The sequence below is a fragment of the Grammomys surdaster genome, unplaced genomic scaffold, assembly GCF_004785775.1.
Source record: "Grammomys surdaster isolate TR1022 unplaced genomic scaffold, NIH_TR_1.0 126048, whole genome shotgun sequence".
In the NCBI taxonomy this organism is placed as follows: domain Eukaryota; kingdom Metazoa; phylum Chordata; class Mammalia; order Rodentia; family Muridae; genus Grammomys; species Grammomys surdaster.
Window position 1 is genome coordinate 2,920,907 of NW_021620860.1, and position 20,882 is coordinate 2,941,788.

General features: G+C 41.9%; 1 protein-coding gene across 2 annotated transcripts; it reads right to left on the bottom strand.

The window, feature by feature from the left end:
• Nucleotides 1-323: 323 nt before the first annotated feature.
• Nucleotides 324-20,200, bottom strand: Cbx1 (chromobox 1). Of its 2 annotated transcripts, none has more exons than XM_028755138.1 (5): nucleotides 19,991-20,200; nucleotides 6,955-7,131; nucleotides 6,258-6,435; nucleotides 5,212-5,306; nucleotides 324-1,838 (listed from the first exon to the last, which is right to left on the bottom strand). In XM_028755138.1, exons 2-5 carry the CDS (start codon nucleotides 7,092-7,094, stop codon nucleotides 1,694-1,696), a joined length of 558 nt encoding a protein of 185 aa, XP_028610971.1. In that variant the 5' UTR covers nucleotides 7,095-7,131; nucleotides 19,991-20,200; the 3' UTR covers nucleotides 324-1,693. The 2 variants fall into 2 exon arrangements, with proteins under 2 accessions (XP_028610971.1, XP_028610972.1); XM_028755139.1 differs by having other exon boundaries at nucleotides 1,280-1,838; nucleotides 6,955-7,128; nucleotides 19,991-20,173.
• Between the last annotated feature and the right edge of the window lie 682 nt (nucleotides 20,201-20,882).

Below are 20,882 nucleotides of genomic sequence, written 5' to 3' on the forward strand. Positions count from 1 at the left end.
AAGCTACTTCAGAAAACATGTTTTCAAAAAACTATATTTGGAAGTGTTATAAGTAAATAATTTCCCAGTAATATGAAAAACAGAATGATGTGTGACATTAATAAACTGAGACCATTTAAAAGATGAGGGTAGCAGCTGTTGAGTCTACAGTGTCCATCTACAGTCATGACTTTTGCTAAGATGGCCATGCCTGCTGCAGTGGGACATGCACCCATGCACCCCAGGACTGAAGAGGGAGGCATAGGATCCAAAGCTCTAAGCCAGACTGGGCAACACAGGAAGGAGGCCTGGTTGGGAGGGAAAAAAAGGACAGAAAGCAAGAATTAGAAATCTATAATTTTATTAAGACAAAAACTGACAGTGTAGTATGAAGTTTACACTTAAACAGAAGTTTTCACATACATCTTAACACATGCTGAGAAGATTTTACAATGTAGTTCTATTTGCAGGTCTAGACAATACTAAAAATTGATGGATCTCGTGATTCAAGACAGTATTTTGGACATCAGTTAATCTGAAGATTTTATATTCTCAAGTGAACCACTACCCCAATATGAAAATTAATCTCCTGAGACTAGGGCTTGTGAAGTCATTCAATCCTTGAATTGACTCAATGGAATTTGTGCTGTCAGTAACTGAACCTGCCACAAGCAGTTTCAGGGTTCAAAGCTGAAAAACAAAAAACAAAACAAAAAACAAAGAAAAAAAAAAAGAGAGGGGCTCCAAGAGTTTCCACCCTAAGAGCAGAGGCCCTCCTCTTCCATCTCCCATAGGCCCTCCTGCAATACTTGAGCCAATGGCTTAGATGGACAAACTGATATTTATAACTTTGTAATTGGAAAAAGGTTTCTTTTCTCCAATTTCAAGAATTAGCACCTCTAAGGCAGAGTGGTCTGCCTCTATATACTCTCCAATAAACTTTCCCTCTCCAGTCAGTTTCCATCATCGAATGGCAGCTTTGGTAACTCAGAACTGGCTTTGTCCTTTGTGGGCCACTTTGAGCTCAGGTTGGGAGCACCTTGGCTGTAGGTTTTAGGAGTAACAAGATTTTATTTATTTATTTACTTACTTACTTATTTATTTTAAAGAAACAGTCTCTCATAGTCCTTATTTATGGTGCCAATGACTTTTTTTTGAAAAGGCAAAATATTCTGGACATTGAACCAATTTATTAGTTAGCTGTTCTACTGTTTTACCATTTCCCCAATCAGGCCCCAAATTTTAACCAAAATGATTCTACCCATCTCCCTTCCTCCCTGTCCCAACCCTCCCACCCCCAATTAATATACCAGTAATAGCCAAAAAACTACAGACATGCTAGGCTGTAAAAATGCAGTTAACACTATTGGGAAGAAGGCTGTGGGTTGTGGAGATGTTCTTTGAAGATTGACAGTATCTTTGCTTTCCCACATCCCAGTTCTGCAGGTTTTGTCCTTCATGGAAGGCCCACTGCTTCCTTAGCAAAGCGCAGAACAGGTTGCCTTGAAACACTTACCCTTTCCCGTTGGGATGGGTCTGTAAACTATACAGCTTGAACAATTTAAAGCATTTGGGCTGCTGCAGGACACAAACTATGCTGGTTCTTCAAAGGACATCTTCTCAAGCCACCTCTAAGATGTCAAGACAAGTACAACTCCTTCCCTCCCCCTCGAAACCCACAGTCAGAGGTGACAGGGGCTGGTACTCAACAGGGCTAATTCTTGTCGTCTTTTTTGTCATCATCCTCTGAGGGGTAGGAATGCCACGTTAGTCTTTCCTCATAGAAGGATATGACAACCTGTGGGCACTTGACATTGGCTTCCTTGGCAGGGACCAGGTCAGCCTCATCAGAGTTTTTCCTGCAGAACAAAGTACAAAGACACTTTGAGATCAGCCATTGTGGTCCTGTTTTGGACCACCCGGGGAATGGGGCTTTCAAAGTGTAAATTCCAGAAACAAATTAGGACACAAGATGCTGGGCAAGTGTTGTCACATGACTCTCTCAAAGATATTCCTCTGTTACAAATCTCCTCTGAGGGCAGGTCTCTGTGAGTTCGAGGCCAGCCTGGTTTACAACATGAATTCCAAGATAGCCAGGGTTATACAGAGAAACCCTGTCTCAAAAGCCAACAAAACAGAACAAAAACAAACAAAAATCCCCTCTAAGAAACTTTGTCAAAAAGTAGGTCATCTGACTCAACTATATCTTTGGAAAAGGCCAAAAACGCTTAATTAGAATTTCAGAAGTTAGACAAGATTAAAATTTGAAAATGATATACATTACAGGGCATTAACTAGGAGTATAAGCTCTAACCATTTATCTTCAGCTCACTGGGCCTGTCCTAGACAGAGGCAGCACCATGGGGCAGGCAAACCGATACATGACAGAATGTGACAAGGCTCCAGTACAAACCTCCAGAACCTGACCATGAGGCAAGGGTTTTGAGCCGCAGAGAACCACAGACTAAGCCGATACAGCTAAGCGTCTACACCACACCACAACGATGGGAAATGTTCTGAATTCTACGGGGATCTAATACAGCTCTCTGTTAACTCACAATTCTAGAGTAGTTTAAGCCCTTTCACCACACAGAAATATTTTCTATTTTCAGAAATAAACAGTTATCTCCACTTTTCTGGAAAACTATGCAGCAATTTAAAGATTTTATGTGTATGTCTTTTGCCTGTACACATGTATACAACATATGTGTCTGGTGCCCTGGGAGGCCAGAAGATGGTGTGTCAAGATTCCCTGGAACTCGAGTCTTTAAGAAGAGAAGGTGGTTATCTAAACTGCTGAGCCATCTCTCCAGCCCCACATTTCTTTTTTTAATGTGCATGTATGTGGTACTAGTAATAGAAGCCAGAGCCATGTGTACATGTCTTACAAATACATGCAACTATGAGCATGCACCTGTATCAGTACTGCTCTGTTTGAGACAGGCCGTTGTCACTGCTTCTCCATCTTCCTAACACTCCAATCCTTTAATTCAGTTCCTCACCTTGTGTTGACCCCTGACCAAAAAATTTTGTTCCTACTTTATAAATGTAATTTTGCTACTGTAATGAATCATAACATAAACATCTGATATGCAGGATATCTAATACATGACTCCTGTGAAAGGGTCATTTGGCCCCCAAAGGGGTCATGACCCACAGGTTGAAAACTGCGGCTCTCTGTTGTTTTACAACTGGATATATAGACCAGCTGGCCTCAAACTCAGAGATCCACTGGCCTCTACCTCCAAGTGTTGGAATCAAAGATGTGCAACCATCACACCTAGCCATGTGTATCTTTTTAAAACTTGGGTTTTACAATCAACATTCAATATTTTGATCGTGAAGGAGTGGGTGCTGAGTGAATGAGTCTTGCACAATCTAGGCAAGCCTTCTATCAGTAACCACATCTCTATCACAAAGGTTTGGGTTTATTTTGTTATTTTGTAGGGCTAGGGATCAAACCTTTTGAGTCACACCCCCTAGCTCAACATCCATATTTTTTTTTTAAATTTAAAGATTTTACTTATTTTGTGTTTATGAGTGCTCTATCTGCATGTACACCTAATACAGATGACTGTGAGACACCATGTGGTTGCTGGGAATTGAACTCAGGACCTCTGGAAGAGCAGCCAGTGCTCTTATCCGCTGAGCCATCTCTCTAGTTCCCAACAACCAAATCTTAACCTTTAGATATAGTAGTGAGTCTACAAGAATTAGAGAATACAATCTCCTATGCCCTTCCCCCGCTTCCCTCCCTCTTTCTTTCTGTCTTGTTGACACAAAGTCTTACTCTATATTCCAAGTTGTCTCTAGTGCTAAAATGACACATGAGTTAAGACTGGCTCTTCTGTGTATGCTTATGCTTTTATGACTTCATGGTACTCTAGGCCAGGCTTCAACTGGTGATACTTCTGTTTTATCTAAGTGCTGGATTCTAAGTGTCCAGCATCACACCTGACCAAGGATGCAGCTCTACGCACTATGGAGATACTTCTTTAACTCACACTTGACATATACGCAGAGCAAGTGTGTACTAGCTAGACTACTTAATACATCCTATTACTCAGTTTTTCTTTTCTCCTATAAGTTACAGGAAATAAGCTAAATGAGGGTCAGACTCAGTAAATACTGAGGGCACCCACGGGAAGACAACAGGTGATTAATTGTGACACAGACCTTCACCTCTTCAGGCATCATGTAGGGAAAAACTACCACAGATATCAATTTCAGCGAAACTTCTAGACCAATCAAAGACAAAGCCTTGAGAATCCTACTTTAACTGTTAATGGCTTAACACTTACTCTTCCTAGTCCAGAATGGTGGCAATTCCCTGTAATCTCAGCACAGAGTCTGGGGCAGGAAGATTTCGGGTTCAAGGCAAGCCTAGACTAGAGTAAAACCGTCTCAAAACAAAAAACAAAGAGATTACTTTTCCTGACTTGAACTCCTTTTCATTAAACTGTTGGGAGATACTGTCGTTGCGTGCTGCATAACAATGTTCTGGTCAGCAATGGATACCAAATATGATAGTGGTCCCATGAGATTACAATGCAGATAAAAGTTTCCCATTTTCTAGTGCTACTGTGCTACATGCTAGTCATAGAAACCTACCACTATGCTGCCAGCATGTTAAGCATATTCAGCAGGTGAGACTCAATAACAAACTGTTGTTACCAAACAGTACCCACTGTTTCTTCTTAGAGCAAGTTGGTGTTGTCACCACTCAGACATAGTAGAAAGAAACGGCCTTCCATATGCTCAGGAGCAGGAGACAGCAAAGAGGCCTTGCTGACCCCTGCTGGCTCATTCTGTAAATTTACAATCTTCAAAATAAATTCTATAAATTCTTTCTTTTCTAACCTCAAACATGAACAGAATCTTGTTTATAGGGCTAGCCTGATCTTTACTAAGGAGGTGGCAAAGAAGGAGGGTGATTCAATCACATTTCAGACTTTTCTCCACAGAACTGAAATGTGATTCCTCTCCATAGCCTCTCCCACCTAACAAAAAAAAAAAAAAAAAGCAAAGATCTGAAAAATCCTAAGGGCCCCTACCTGTAACTCATGAGTCCAGGTTGGTAGTCAGGCCGAGGGTCACTATCGAAGGACTATGTCATCTTAAAGATTTCACACCTGGGCGACTGGAATTTCGAAGGTCCAGCTCTTTTCCTCTGGCATAGAACAGATAGGGAGAAGGAAAAAAACAAGCACACAGAGCCGCTGGGAGACTCACCATTTCATCAGGAACATGAGCTCTCCACTGGAGTCGGTGGCTCCAATAATCCGCTCTGGCTCCAAACCCCGGGCAAAGCCTCGTGGCTTTTCTGACTGTAAAAACCAGATGGGTAGAGACTTTATTGACATAGGACTATATCCAGAACAAAGTTATTTATTTATTAATGTAATCCAACATTCACTCAGGGCTTCCTTGGCTTCGCACACCATGTGTCAGGAGTCTGCAGTACATGCTGTCCTCCCAGCATGAGCAGGACATACACCCCAAGCAAGAGAATGTTCACAACTGTCTCCTCAAAGGGACATCACTTAAGATACTAAGTAAGACAAAACAGTCATCTCAAATCTTTTGCTTTTTCAAGACAGAGCTTTTCTGAGTGTAGTCCTGGCTTTCCTGGAACTACGCTGTAGACTAGAATAGGCTACCTCAAATATTTAATGATCGAAACACTAAAAACTGTCTATTGACAGGAAATGAATCCAATTATCCTCACGAGTCTCCAATAATTGTTACATGTTATTATTTCTGTACTGTGGAGGAAAAGTAAGATCTCTTCATAAGAGCAAGCTCCAAATCCTTTTTTGTTTGGTTTATGTTTTGCTGAGACAAGGTCTCCTGCAGTCCAGGCCTCTTATCCCTGATCCTCTTGCCTCCCTCTTCTTCCTGAATGCCAGGATTACAGGTGTGTATCCCTTTAAAACATTAGCTTACTTCTGACGAGACAGAGAGGACATGGCTTCTGAGATTCAAAGGAAGAAAGTCCAGTATGGTAGTTTACACCGTAATCTCAACAGTTAGACCTGTTGTCTCAAAACTTAAAAGCTGAATAATAAAAAAGGAGGATTGCCACAAATTTAAGGTAAGCTTGGGATACATACTGAATTATAGGCCAGCCTAGGCTTCTATGCAAGGCTTTATCTAAAACAAATAAATAAAAATTTAAAATAAAAAAAAAAGAAGGTGAGGATAGGAGACAGGAGTTAGAAGCAACTGCTAAACTTCTCTGGCCTCTGGCTGGTGAAGATTCCTAGTTCCAGCCTTACCTCTTCTTTCTTCTTCTTTGGTTTGCTTTCTTCTCCTTTATCTTCAGAATCAGAATCAGCTTTGCGCTTGCCTCCCTCTGACTTATCTGTCTCATGAGCTGTTTTCTGTGACTGTAGGAACTCAGCAATAAGGTCTGGGCAATCCAGATTCTCTTCTGGCTCCCAAGTGTTGTCCTCACTGAAACCAGCAAGCACAGCAAGTTATACTTTCCATTCAGATCAACATTTTTATACTAAGAAAAGAGCTAGTCTGGGAAAAGAGGTAAGTGATAACCAATAGCTAGACTTTTGTTCAAGATGAAGAGCTTTCCTAGTAGGGGAGCGCAGAGACCAAAGACTTAGAAACTTGCGTTCTTCAAAGAAAGACTACTTTGCAAAAGTGGACTATCTGATACAAATTGATCCTCAGAAACCAGTCAGGTTGGCAAGATGCCTAAATGGGAAAAAAGAGCCATTCACCAAGTCTGAAGACCTGACTTACATCTCAGGACTTACATGGCAAATGTGCCACCCCCCACCCCCAATATATTAAAACAAAAAACTCAGTCACATAATACCCGCATGTAAGTCCTTCTTCAGTAGACTATCAGCTGTTGAGGTCAAGACTGAAACAAGGTATACCCATCACAGAACTGCTAGTAAGCATATCATATGATTTCTCATCGTGACTGAATTTACCTATGTCAATGAAACTTACTCTGAGAAACCCTTCCACTTTAGAAGATATTCCACCTTGCCCTTGACAACTCGCCGATCAAGAACTTTTTCCACCACATATTCCTCTTCCTCTTCTTCTAGTACCTCCTCCACTTTCTTCTTGTTTTGCTTTTTTCCCATAGTACCCGCCAGCTTTCTGGTGTGAAGGGTGACACTGCTAAACAATGAAAGGAAATACAAAGGACATCAGGCACACGTGCTGGCTGGAGAAGTATCTGGATGGTGAGGAACCCAGGGAAATCACAGGTGATGTATGCTGCTTCTAACGCTCTACTCACCTCCAATTCACAACCATGTTGTACTGTTTGCTAGCAGTAAGCCATAATTACTCTCAGAGCAAATTATTGTCCTTTCTGTTCTTTCCCTTTGGACAAGGACTTATTATGAAGCCCAAACTGTCCTCAGCTTTCTTAATGATGGAATTATAGGTGTATATCACAGCACATGGGAAGAATTTCTGAATATATCCATTTACAACTTTTATACTAAGTTTAATTTATATTAACTCCCAATACCTCTTGCCACAAAGTATAGTAACTAAAATACTATGTTGAGTCACAGTTACATATATCGGATTATCTGACTCTCTTTTTGGAGAGAGGGTCTCATATAGATAGCCCAGACTGACTTTGAACTTCTGATCTGGTTTCTACCTTTCAAGTATTGTGATTACAGATATATGCTGCTACCATGTCCAGCTTTAAAAAAACAAAAAAAAGTCCCTTTATTTTTTCACTCTGCTTTTCTTGAACACAGTCATAAATTCACAGCTCAAACTTAAAACTTTCTTTTACTATGTGTGTGATGAGTCAGAGACATCAGGAGACAATTTATGGGAGTCAGTTCTATGTGGGTCTTGGGCTTGGCTGAGTCTCTTTGAGAGTCTCATGTACCCCAGGCTGACCTGGAACTCAAAATATAGCAAAGGATGACTGAACTTCATTCAGATCCTCCTGTCTCTACCTCTCTGAGTGCTAGGATTATTAATATATGTCACACCCAGTTTATGTAGTGCTAAAACACTCAACACAGAGCTTTGTTCAACTCACACTGTTTTCCTTTAGTAGTACTAGGAATTAAACCTAGGGTTTTGTGAATGCTAGGTACTAAGTTATAGCCTAAGCTCATAAATCATTCTTATTCAACCTAGTTTACTTAATAATTTATTTAGACTGTGGACTGCTTATAAAAAGCATTAAAATGGGGCTGGAGAGATAGTTCAGAGGTTAAGAGCATTGACTATTCTTCCAGAGGTCCTGAGTTCAATTCCCAGCACCCACATGGTGACTCACAACCATCTGTAATGGGATCTGATGCCCTCTTTTGGTATGTCTGAAGACAGCAAGTGTACTTAGATACAAATCCTAACTATGACTGAGGATTTAATAGCTCAGTTGGTAGTAGAATGCTTACTTTACATGAATGAAACTCTGCATGTGACCCTTAAAATCTGGGCATGATGCTGCACATATGCCTATGATCTTAACAGGAGAATCAAGAGTTAAAGGTTATCCTTGTGTGTGTGTGTGTGTGTGTGTGTGTGTGTGTATATAAAAAAAATACCCTATCAGGAAACCCATAAAATACATGTATTTTTTTCTAGTATAAAAAGTCTAGTTCCCTAAATCTCTTACCTTTAATCCATTCAATTCTAATGTTTTAATTTTTTCCATTTACTTACTTACTTACTTATATATTTACCTTCCAAGACAGGTTTTCTCTATATAGTCCTGGCTATTCCGGAACACTCAGAGATCCTCCTGCCTCTATATCCTGAGTGCTAGAATTAAAGGCTTGTGTTTCTTGTTTTGATTTTAAGGTCTGAAGCCTTAAAATTACCAGCAAAGTCTACAGAGAAACCCTGTCTGGAAAACAAAACAGTAAAACTAAAGGTAAAATGTGTGGTGCTAAATGGCACCTCTATAGTACAAGTGTGTACCACATTATTTAGCTTGAAAATGATTTTAAGTCATCAAATTTGTCTGGTATCTCAATGAATCCAAGAACAGTATAAATGTAGTTCTTTTAAGAGAAGAACAAACACTGGTTTTTTTCTTTTCTTTTTTTGGTTTTTGTTTGTTTTTCGAGACAGGGTTTCTCTGTGTAGCCCTGGCTGTCCTGGAACTCACTCTGTAGACCAGGCTGGCCTCGAACACTCGAACTCAGAAATCCACCTGCCTCTGCCTCCCAAGTGCTGGGATTAAAGGCATGCGCCACCACCGCCCGGCTGACTTTTCTCACCAACTTTCCCAGAGCCAGTTATATAGAAGAGGGCTGCAGACTTGAAGTTCTGCATTTCACCTTCAGATCCCACAAGGTGGCAAGAGAGAACCAACTCCAAACAGACCTTCACCCATGTACCAGTATGTATGTATACTTCTGTTGTGACAGGAAGTGTTCATTAACCCCAAAAGACCATCAAGGAGTTAGTTCAGATGCAATCGCATTAGGGTCTCTTTACTGTAAGCTCGAGCTTGAGCTTCCTGCCAACCCTGCCAACAGGAAGGTGTAACCCTGAGTCCAGTTTCAGGCAAGCATTTATAGAGGCAAGCAAAACAAGCAAGGGGGTATCTAGCCTGGTACACATCTGACTGGGAGGCCATTATGGCCTTTAACATAATTGGCTGGTGCTCAGAGCCAAACCGTAAACTTCTGCTTTCCTCCTGACTGATGGTTGTTAGGAAGTGAAGTGCCGGGGCAGGCGTGTAACCTGGAGGAGCAGATTTGTTGAGGAGTAATCTGGAAACTGGTGCTAGGTGCCAATTTGTTGACTTGAGTTCAACCTTAGGTCAGGTTCTCTAAGATGGAGTCTATACCCAAGATCTGGTCTCTCATTTCTACATGCATAAACTCACTAAATAAAACTTACCACTTGTGATGGCTATTCCTGGTTGTCAGCTTAATTACATCTGGAATGAACTACAATCTAGAAATGGAGGGCACACCTGTGACCAAGATCTTATGGCTGGGAGACACAGGCTTCTTTCTGACCTGGACCTTGACATGGGATGATACACACTTTTGATCCAGATCTTGAAGCATAGTGGTCATGAAAAACTTAGGCCCAAGCAAACTAGTACATGCCTTTAATCCCAAGAGACTGAGGCAAACAGATCACTAAGTTCAAGGCCAGCCTGGGACAGAGCAAGTTTTCCAAATTCAGGTGTGGTGGTACACACCTTTAACCTGGGCCACACCTTCTCCTGAAGGCCTATATAAGGACAATGAAAGAAGGAAGGCTCACTCTTCTCACTCTCACTTCGCCTGCTTGTACTAACTAGCCAACATATCTGTTGGAACCTACTTCAAGATTCCAGTTTAAACAGAAGACCAGCTGAAACAACTAGCCTCATGGACTGAGCAACTACTAGATTCTTGGACTTCTCATTCACAGCTGCCCACTGTTGGGTTAGCTGGTCTTCAAACTGTAAGTCATTACAATAAATTCACTTAATATATAGAGACAGTCCATAGTTCTGTGACTCTAGAGAACCCTGACTGATACACTACTTATATGATGAATAATGCTTGCTTCTTTTCTCATTTTGGTACTAGAGGTTAAATTTAAGACCTTGCATGTGCTAGGTAAGCCCTCTACCACTGAATCACATCTTAGCCCCTTATTTTTAGACAGGGTCAAACTGCCCAGCTTGTTTAGAACTGCAACCATCCTGCCTCTACTTCCAGAACAGATGGGATTACAACTGTGTACTACACCTAGCACTTATATGTGTATATTGTATTATAATTTACTAATTTATTTTGTGTATATGTGTATCAGACACAAAAGTAAACATTTTGTTTTGCCTTTGAAGTTTGTATAAACTTTTCAAAGAAATAGAAAAGGTATACCTTTGAAGCCAGTGTAAACAGATTCCAGTTGTTAGCACAGAAAAACATGAGCTAGGGTACAGTAGGCATCTCAATTGGTAAAGTTCTCATCATACAAGCATTAGGACTTGACTTGGTTCTCCAGAATCCTTCCAACGCAGGCACTGGGATGAGTGCTTCTAATTTCTAATTGAAGGGAGATAGACAGGTGGATCCCTAGGGCTTGCTGGGCAGCCAGACAGCTTGGCCTACTAAGTGAGTACCAGGGAAAGGAGAAACAGTACCTCAAAACAACAAACAAAAAACAAGGCAGAGAGCATCTGAGAAATCCAAGGCTGACCTCTGGCCAGACACAGTGAAGGATACCTATGAAGTTCTAGGAGACCTATTTCTGTACAGCTTGAGAAATCTAATTCTAGGGCCTGGAGAGATAACTCAGTAGGTAGGAGCACTTGCTGTTGCTCTTCCAGAGGACTGATCTAGGCTCACAAATGTTAACTCTAGTTCCAAGGAATTGGATGCCTCTGGTTGCCTCAGGCACCTGCATATACCCACAGACACATACCTACATATAATTACAAATAGTAAAAATAAATCTTAGCACTTGGGAGGCAGAGGCATGAAGATCTCTGAGGTCAAAGACAGTCCGGCTACATAAAGACCCCTTCTCAAAAAACAGGAAGTGCAAGCCATGTAAACCTTACAACTGAGTTTCTATTCCTGGCAAGCATGTAAAAAGGCCAGAAATGGTAGGATGCATCTTTAATCCTAGCAATCTTACAGCAAGATGGAATGTGGAGACAGAATTGCAAGGAAACTCATCAGCCAGCTAGCCTAGAGTACAAAGTACAACAGAAAAAGAGATCCTGCCTCAAATACGATGAAGAGAACCAACTTCCAAAAGTCCAAAGTGCACGATGGCCCATGCACAAAAATACTTTGTTTTTTAAACCATAAAGGTTCCTGGTCCTTATGGCTTTTTTTTTTTTTTGGTCATCCTACAGAGATGTATACATGTGAAAACAGAATTACAGTTTTCCCAACTTGACTTTAAAAAAAAACTGCATGCACATCCCCGCAGCTGCCCAAGGAGTTCAAGTGTCAGATTCTCTCATCAGAGTTCCTACTGACCACTGTGGATCTCCTGTCGTGGGTGCTAGTAACTGAACTTAAGTCTTTTGTAACAGCAATACATATTTTCTTTCTGGCTGATGCTTGAATTTTTTTCTTTAAAGATTTATCTAGTTAACGTAATTGAGTGTGCTATCTACATGTACAGCTGCATGCCAGAAGAGGGCATCAGATCCCATTATAGATGGTTGTGAGCCACCATGTGGTTGCTGAGAATTGAACTCAGGACCTCTAGAAATCAGCCACTGTTCTTAACCACTGAGCCATTTCTCAAGCCCTGATGCCTGAACTCTTTAACAAGTAATACAGGCTCTTTTTGCATAACAACCAATACTATGGTTGGAGCAGTGGCTCAGCAGTTCAAGAGCTCTGTTTATTCAGCTGCATCAATGTCCTAATTCATTACACATTGTCTTTAACTAAGGGATAATTATCTCAAAACCAGTACATTGGTATTGTCCAGAGACTGAATAATAAAATTAGCAGATAGGTCTCACAAAACAGCATACGAATGGCCCTACTAACGTTATCCTGTGTATTTTAAATCATCTCTAGATTACCTGTTATATGTAATATAAGTACTATACAAATAATTATTATATATGTAGAACTCTTGTATCCTGACTGAGAGCTAGCAACAAGCAGTATTTCTGGAGGTCATAAAAACTAATTTTATACCTGTCCCATGATGGTGAAGAAACCTGAGTTATAAATTTATATCACCATTTAGAAGCATAAAGTTGTTTTGAGGAATCAGAAAACAAAAAGATTAGAAACTTTGATCAAGCTAGTTTTTGTGTTTTGTTTCCGACAGGATCTTGTGTATTTCTGGCTAGCCTGAAATTCTCTTTGTAGACCAGCCTAACTCCAAACTTACAGAAAATTTCTTTTCCTGCCCTGGCTTTCTTGCTTTTGTTCCCTTCTTGGTATTTATTTAAATAGCAAACAGGAGCTATGTTGCAGTACCTGAGGAGGCCAAAAGAGGGCATCAGATTGGCAGAACTGTGGTTACCAACAAGGTGTTACCAATAAGGTATAAGCCACCACGTGAGTACTGGAAATTGAACCCAGGTCCTCTAGAAGAGCAGCCAGTGCTCTTCACTCCATGAGTTGGGGTTTTGTTTTGTTAATTAGGTATCTCTAAGTGGGTATACCTGTGGAGGAGGACAGGAAAGGGATCTCCGGGAGCTGGATTTACATGTGGTTGTGAGCCACCTTACAATTGTGTTGGGAACCAATCCCATGTAAGAGCAACAAGACCTCTTAACTGTTGAACTAGAGTTGGTTGTTATGCAAGATACACTTGTTAAACGAGTTTAAGCATTAGTTGGGTGTGGTAGCACAAGCCTTTAATCCCAGCACTCAGAAGGCAGAGGCAGGTGGATCTCTATGAGTTCAAGGCCAGCCTGGTCTAACCCGTTTATTCAGCAGCATCCATGTCCTAATTCTTCATTATACAGTGTTTTAAACTTAAGGATAGTTATCTGAAAACCAGTGCATTAGGAATTTTGGGGCTGGAGAGATGGCTCAGCTGTTAAGAGTACTGACTGCTCTTCCAGGGGTCCTGAGTTCAATTCCCAGCAACCACATGATGGCTCACAGCCATTTGTAATGGGATCTGATGCCCTCTTTGTGGGTTTGAAGATAGCTACAGTGTACTCACATACAGAAAATATACAAATATATCTTTTAAAAAAAATTCGCTTTGGGGGCTGGAAAGATGGCTCAGTGGTTAAGAGCACTGACTGCTTTTCCAGAGGTCCTGAGTTCAATTCCCAGCAACCACATGTTAGCTCACAACCATCTGTAATAAGATCCAATGCTCTCTTCTGGTGTGTCTGAAGACAGCTACAGTGTACTAACATGCATAAAATAAATGAATTTTAATTAAAAAAATTCACTTTTGTACAAGAAAAACAATGAAATGCACAAGCAGCTCTCAATAGTGGTTCCAGAATACAGGTCTCAAAAGTAGAGCACTACCGCTGTAATTCCAGCAGTCAGGAGGCTAAGGAAGGTGAATCTGAGGCAAGCCTGCAAAATACTTCCTGTCTCAAGAGCAGCCCACCAGGGGGCTGAAGAGATAGCTGAGCAATTAAGAGAACTTGTTGCTCTTACAGAGAGGACCTAAGTAAAGCACCCACAAGGCGGCTCACAAACATCTGTTAACTCCAATTCAGGAGATTTCACCTGATGCCCTCCTCTGGCCTCAATAGGCTCCCACACACACACCATACAATCATACATGTACACATAAAATAAATTTAAGAAATACACGAAAACCAACCAGCTCACCCAGCTACCTACAAGAAACCAGAGATAAGGGGAGCTGGAGAGATGGCACAGTGGTTAAGAGTACTACTTGCTCTTCCAGAGGTCCTGAGTTCAATTCCCAGCCATGGTAGCTCACAAACATCTTCTGGTGTGTATGAAGACAGTGTACTCATATATACATAAAATATATAAATAAATCTCTTAAAAAAAAAAAAAAAAAGAAACCAGAGATAATACTGCCACAAGAGCAGCCATAAACCAAAAGCCCACATTTCATAAGCCCACAGTGCATTCCGGCCTGTAATAGCAGCTGCTGGCCTAGCCAAAGAAAAACAAAACAAAAAACAGAACAACAACAAAAAACAACAAACAAAACACCTGTCACAAGCAGGAAACAAATAACAAAAGTGGTGTAGTAATGCAAATATTATCCAGTGGGATCAAACATGTAATAGAGGTAAAGAAGCAAAATCTTGTATATAATAGAAAACTTTCCAGCCCTTGGGAGGCAGAGGCCAGCCTGGGCTACAGAGTGAGTTCCAGGACAGCCAGGGCTACAAAGAGAAATCCTGTCTTGAAAAACCAAAAAAAAAAAAAAAAAAAAAAAAAAAGAAAGAAAGAAAAGAAAAAGAAAACTTTCAACAAAATAATTTACCTACAGAAAGAATCTGAAGACCTACTACATAAGTATAAACTCAGTCTAGGGATCTATACTGTAAAGTTCTATAACAAATTTGAGAGGTGGTGACTTCAGACTTAAGGTATTAGATACACATTTCCAATTACCAATTAAGTGAACAATGGCCTTCCACTACCCTCTTCTCCCTGCCTCTTTCCACACTTTGTCTTTTTTTTTTTAATTTGACTTCAGCAACCAGAAGAACCCACAGTTGGTTGCTATTTTTTTTTTAAGATTTATTTAATGCTCCAGTACACTGTCATCTTCAGACATACCAGAAGAGGGCATCAGACCCTGTTACAGATGGTCATGAACCACTATGTGGTTGCTGGGAATTGAACTCAGGACCCATGGCAGAGCAGTCAGTGCTCTTAACCATCTCTCCAGCCCCCACAATTTGTCTTAAAGCCAGTGGTTGGGTCACTATATAGCAGACTGACTTTGAACTGCTTCTGCCAGAACTTCTCAAATGCTGGGGATTATAGGTATTCTCACTTTTTTTTTTTTTTAACAAAATCTTAATTGTTCGATTTTACCATTGAAGACTCAGGAGCCAGATGCTGGGGTGAAAATTGTGCTAGCTCAGAGGCAGGGAAAGCACCCAGCTGACCTTCCTCCTCAGCTGACTTCCAGAAGGAATCCCCTCTCAACCATGCTCCCTTCTACTTCCTGTGCATCTCTCTATCCATCCTAACTTCCCCTTACTCTCTTACTATCAACTGGTTGCTTGCTCAGCTTCTTGATCTATGGGTGACTTTGTTTAATGCCATGTACAATATTCAAGCAGAAAGCTCTCGGATGAAAGGTGTGTGCTAAGGCTGAGCCACAGCACAACTAAAACCAGGGTTTTCAGTAAATAACACAAATCTTGGGGGTTCACAATGTGATCAAATATCCTACAACACACACCTATTTTATTTTAGATAAATACCCCCAACACATTCTTATTATTTTTAAATTTTTAGGCAGAGCCTTACTTCAACCTAGGCTAACTAGAACTCAATCTGTAATGTAGCCTAAAACCCAGGGGTTTTCTTACTACAGCATACTAAGTACCAAGATGACAAGTAAAAATTGTAATGCCTGGCTATTCTTTTTCCAGATAGGGTTTCACTTTAGCCTAGGCTGAGCTCAACCCTTACAATCCTGGCCTGAGCCTCCTGAGTGTTGGAACTATAGAGATGAGCTAACCCACCCAGAGTATAATTTTCTTAGTTTAGATGTCACTCCTTAGAAGGCCTTCCCTAAAGTTTTAAGAACATGCTTCCATATTGTATTCTGTCAAAACCCTACCTTTTCTTCCAGATCTACCTTCAATGGTACTTCCCTCAAAGCTCACTCAGTCTAGCCAAATAATTCTTTCCTTGGAATCCCCAAAGCACTGTTGGTCCTTTTCTGTCAGACACACAATTGGAATTCTGAGTCCTGTGCAAATCATAAAAATTCAAAGCTGCCAGCTTTTTAGGGAATGACCAATCTGATCAATAAATCCGAACAGAAACAAAGACAAGCCAAGGTATCTTTGCTATAATAATTGGCAACTACACCAGTGATAAAACACAAGTGAAGATACTCATTGTACAGGTGTCATTCTTATTTCTAAACTGTTTTTAGCTGGCTTATTATTTGGCTGTTTATGAAACAAATGATTTCCAGATGCAAAATCTCAATGAAATACAAGAATTTGTGAAACATACACATCTAGCATGAGTAATAATTTGGTTTTTGTATTTTTTTCTTGTAGTCTGGATGGGGGTGCAGAATTGGTTGCTGCAGATTGAATCCAGAGTCTCACAAACACCACACACACATCCTGCACTTCTTTTCTGGGCCAGGATCTCAACTCTGTAGCCTAGGTTGGTCTCAAGCACATGACTCCTTTCTTCTGCAGCCACCTCTATTATTTAGTGTTTGCAGCAGGAAGCACAAGGACAGAGGATAACTTTGATAAGTCAATTTCCCTCCTTTTCCTATGTCAGTCCTGGGATCAAACACAAGTTGTCAGCTTGGTGGGAAGTGCCTTTATCAATCAAGTCATCTCAAAGGTCTAGCCTGTTTTGTTTTTTTCTTCAGCCAGAATCTCACTTTATGGTCCAGGATAGCATGGATCTTATACAGTCCAGGTAACAGCCTCTACTCTGTCTCTCCTTCCTGACATATTATAGACACATGCCATCATACCCACCTGTGAAATTATACACAAAATTTTACTTTATACAACTTTACACAAAAGACATTAAGAAGGCCAGAGTACAGCTCAGTGGCAGAGCATGTGGGTTTTGGGTTTCAATCCAGTGCACTACCACCACAGAAGAACAAAACAAAAAAACAAAAACCAGCACAACACATTTCCCAAATTTGGGCTAAAAGTGTAGCTCATCAGTAGAAAGCTTGCCAAACTGGAATACAGCTCAGTGTGGAGTGCTTGCCTAACATGTAAGGGGCCCTGAATTCCACTCTTCAGCACTGTAAAAAGCAAGCAAAGACATACACACATTAAAAATAAAACTGTCAGATAGGTATGGTAGTCCCCGCCTACAAATCTTAGTTCAAGGCCAGTCTAGCCTACAAAGTGAGTTCCAAGTCAATTTAGGATATAGATGATAAAATCAAAACATACCAAGTTCTTCTAGGTCTAGTCTCCAAAATTGGAAAATGGGAGTATCAAGCTGGTTCAACAGGTAAAGGTCTCACAAACCTAATGACCTGAGTTCAATCACCAGAACTAGTGTTACAGAAGAGAATGACGCCCATCCCCAAAGTTGTTCCTGAAATCCATAAGTATGTCATGGCACCCCCCCACACACACTTTTAAAAACTAAAAAATGCCAGGCGGTGGTGGCGCACGCCTTTAATCCCAGCACTTGGGAGGCAGAGGCAGGCAGATTTCTGAGTTCGAGGCTAGCCTGGTCTATAGAGTGAGTTCCAGGACAGCCAGGGATACACAGAGAAACCCTGTCTCAAAAAACAAAACCAAACAAAAAAAAAACCAAAACAAACAAACAAACAAAAACTATAAAAAAAAAAGGGGGGGGGAGGGACTGGAGAGATGGCTCAGTGGTTAAGCACACTGGTTGGTCGCTCTTCAAGAGGACCTGAGTGCAATTCCCAACAACCATGGTGGCTGGTGGCTCACAACCATCTGTAATGGGATCTGATGCCTTCTTCTGGTGTTCATGAATGTTTATGTAATGTATTCATATACATTAAATAAATAAATCTTTTTTTAAAAAAAAGCTATTCCCTGGCACACATAGTTTCTCTTTTTTTTCCCCTTTTTTTCTTAACTGCTCCAAAAAATACCTAGAAAGGAGTGCTTAAAAAATCTACCATAATGCTATTGATAAAAAATGCCCAAAACCAGAACTAATCTTATACTGCCCAAACCTTTTAAGGAGCACAGGATCCTTCCCCTAGGCCTTGAACTCCTGCTGCTCTGCCTCCACCTCCCAAGTGCTAGCTGGATTACAGGAGTGCATCAACTGGGCTCTTTTCAACATACCACTTACCAGATATGCCTAGAGAGCATCCAAGGAAGAGCACAGGCACCAATTTCTTGATTGTAGTTATACATATATTAGAAAACCTTAGATCTTTTGAAACTATTCCAAAATGCTGACATGATTCTTAACATAAAACTGGAGAGGATACCCTATGTTTTAGCATAACTCGTTTTTTAAGAAACTACTTTTATGGTATTGGAACATAACTCAGTGGTAGATAACTTGCATGTGTGCAAGGGCCTCAGCACCACACACAGAAATGAGTTCTGTCGTTCATATACTGTTTTTTAATAAAAATATTTTCAGCCGGGCGGTGGTGGCGCACGCCTTTAATCCCAGCACTTGGGAGGCAGAGGCAGGCGGATTTCTGAGTTCGAGGCCAGCCTGGTCTACAGAGTGAGTTCCAGGACAGCCAGGGCTATACAGAGAAACCCTGTCTCGAAAAAAAACCAAAAAAAAAAAATAAAATAAAATAAAAATATTTTCGTTGGGGACATGCACTTGCTTTCGTGGCACACACCTTTAATCCCAGCACTTGGGAGGCAGAGGCAGGTGGATTTCTGAGTTCGAAGCCAGCCTGGTGGTCTACAGAGTGAGTTCTAGGACAGCCAGGGCTACACAGAGAAATGCTGTGGGGGGGGGGGACTCATTACGAGGAAGAAAGTGGCCCTTTCATGACTCCCCTGGTAGCCAAGGAAGGCCTTAAACTTCTCCTCATCTTGTCGTTTCCAGCTCCCAAGTGCTAAGATTACAGGTACACATCATCACACTCAGCAGAAATTTATATGGTACTGGGGATTGAATCCAGGGGATTGCAGCGGGCTAGGCAAACATTCTACCAACTAAGCTACATCCCCAGGAACCCCTTTTTTTCTTCCACATTTGACCTGGTCAGTCTAGACTTCCACCCTGCTTATCCCAGCAACTCCACTTTTAGACAAGGTCAAGAAAATGTCCGACCCCTCACCCTCAGACGAGTTCAACAAATCTCTTCCCTGTTAGAACACCTTGAGCAGCCAAAGCCCCCTTATCCAAGTTTACTGGAAGTTACTTCTTCGTAACTCTGGCAAGAGAAATTTCTCTAATAGTGGCAATTGGACCCAATATCCTCAGGTTACTTCTTCTTTCTTTCCTCCAAGTGTTACGGGGATTGCCCGCGATTGCCGCCGTGTCCGCTTTCTCAGGTTACATTTCTAAACCTCTAGAGTACGAAGTCGTGGTCCCTGCCACGCACACTCAAAGCACCTGTCCCCTTATGGACGTCCCAAAGTTTTCCTTCTCCCGCCCAACTCGAGTTACTCAGTCGGGTCAAAGGCTCTTCGTCCAGTTCTTGAAAAGCTAACCCTCCGCTGGCTCCGCTCACCAGGAACCACTGGGCTCCCGGGCTCTGGATTCGCTGCCCCGCCCTCTCCACACTCCCGCAGCCCGCGAGCTCTGCGCGGGAAGCGAACCCGTCCGGCGCTAGGCCGGGCCGGGGCGCGCCCCCAACTCTTCTGTCTCCACTCTTCCGTTAGCGGCCCGCGCTCGCCCGCGGCCTCCCGCCGTCGCCGCGTCCCCTCCCCCCCCCCCCCCCCCCCGCCACCAGCCCGCCTCTTCACCTCGTAGCAGCGCCCGAGAGTCCGAGAAGAATCGGTGCCGCGCTACTCGCGCGTTGCGTCGGGCAGTCCGAGGGAGTAGCGCCCAGAGGAGCAAAAAGACGTGTGGCCTCAAGTCGAGCGTCGGGCTGAAGCGGCGTACCGCAGGCCCCGCCAACGGCCCTCCCCTCAGCCGAACAAAAGAGCCTCTCACTCTCCGCGGCCCGCCGCCTGCACTGCGCAGACGCGACGACCCGCCGCAGGGCACCTTGGGATTCAGAGTCGGCCCGAAACTACAAATCCCAAAGTACCGCCCGAATCCCGTGCCGCCCACCTCCACTTTCAAGGGTTGTAGGGAGTTTTCGTAGTTTTGTTTTCTTTTTTAACTGGAAAGGCGAAGTCGACTATTGTTTAGAACACATAACTCTACAGTTTAGAAAATTAATGGATAATGGTAGGGTTTGTTTATTTAATAACAGGGTATGCAGCCCAGCAGGCTTCGAACTTGCGGCCATTCTTTTGCTTCAAATGTCAGCGTGCTGGATTCCAGGCATGTGTTAGTATTCCTTGCTCAGTCTATAAATTTAGGACACGCGGGTTTGGAAACGATTCCTTTGATGTTTTGTCCGTCTGCGTTTAAAAGAAAAATCTTGTTCCTCAACTGAGATTTATCAAATCTTCACCTTCAATAATGCCCACCAACTTTATCTATTATCGCCATCGGGATGAGGTTCCCACCACTCAGCTTGAGTCACTCTTCCATTCAGAAAGTAGATTAATCGTCTACCATCCGACACTTTCTGAATTTTCTTTTTCTCTTTCCCCCTCCTTCCCTTTCTATTTATTCTTGTTTTATTTTGTTTTTTGGTTTTGTTGAGTGGACAAGGTCTCAAGGAAGCACTTAAAGGCCTGCTCT

What these genes read in the sequence shown, in the direction of transcription:
- Cbx1 (XM_028755138.1), bottom strand. Translation starts at nt 7,094, where the DNA reads ATGGGAAAAAAGCAAAACAAGAAGAAAGTGGAGGAGGTACTAGAAGAA. An exon ending in AAGTGGAAGGGTTTCTCAGA is followed by an intron (nt 6,436 to 6,954) that starts GTAAGTTTCATT and finishes TGCTGGTTTCAG; the next exon opens with TGAGGACAACACTTGGGAGC. An exon ending in CTCATGTTCCTGATGAAATG is followed by an intron (nt 1,839 to 5,211) that starts GTGAGTCTCCCA and finishes TTTGTTCTGCAG; the next exon opens with GAAAAACTCTGATGAGGCTG.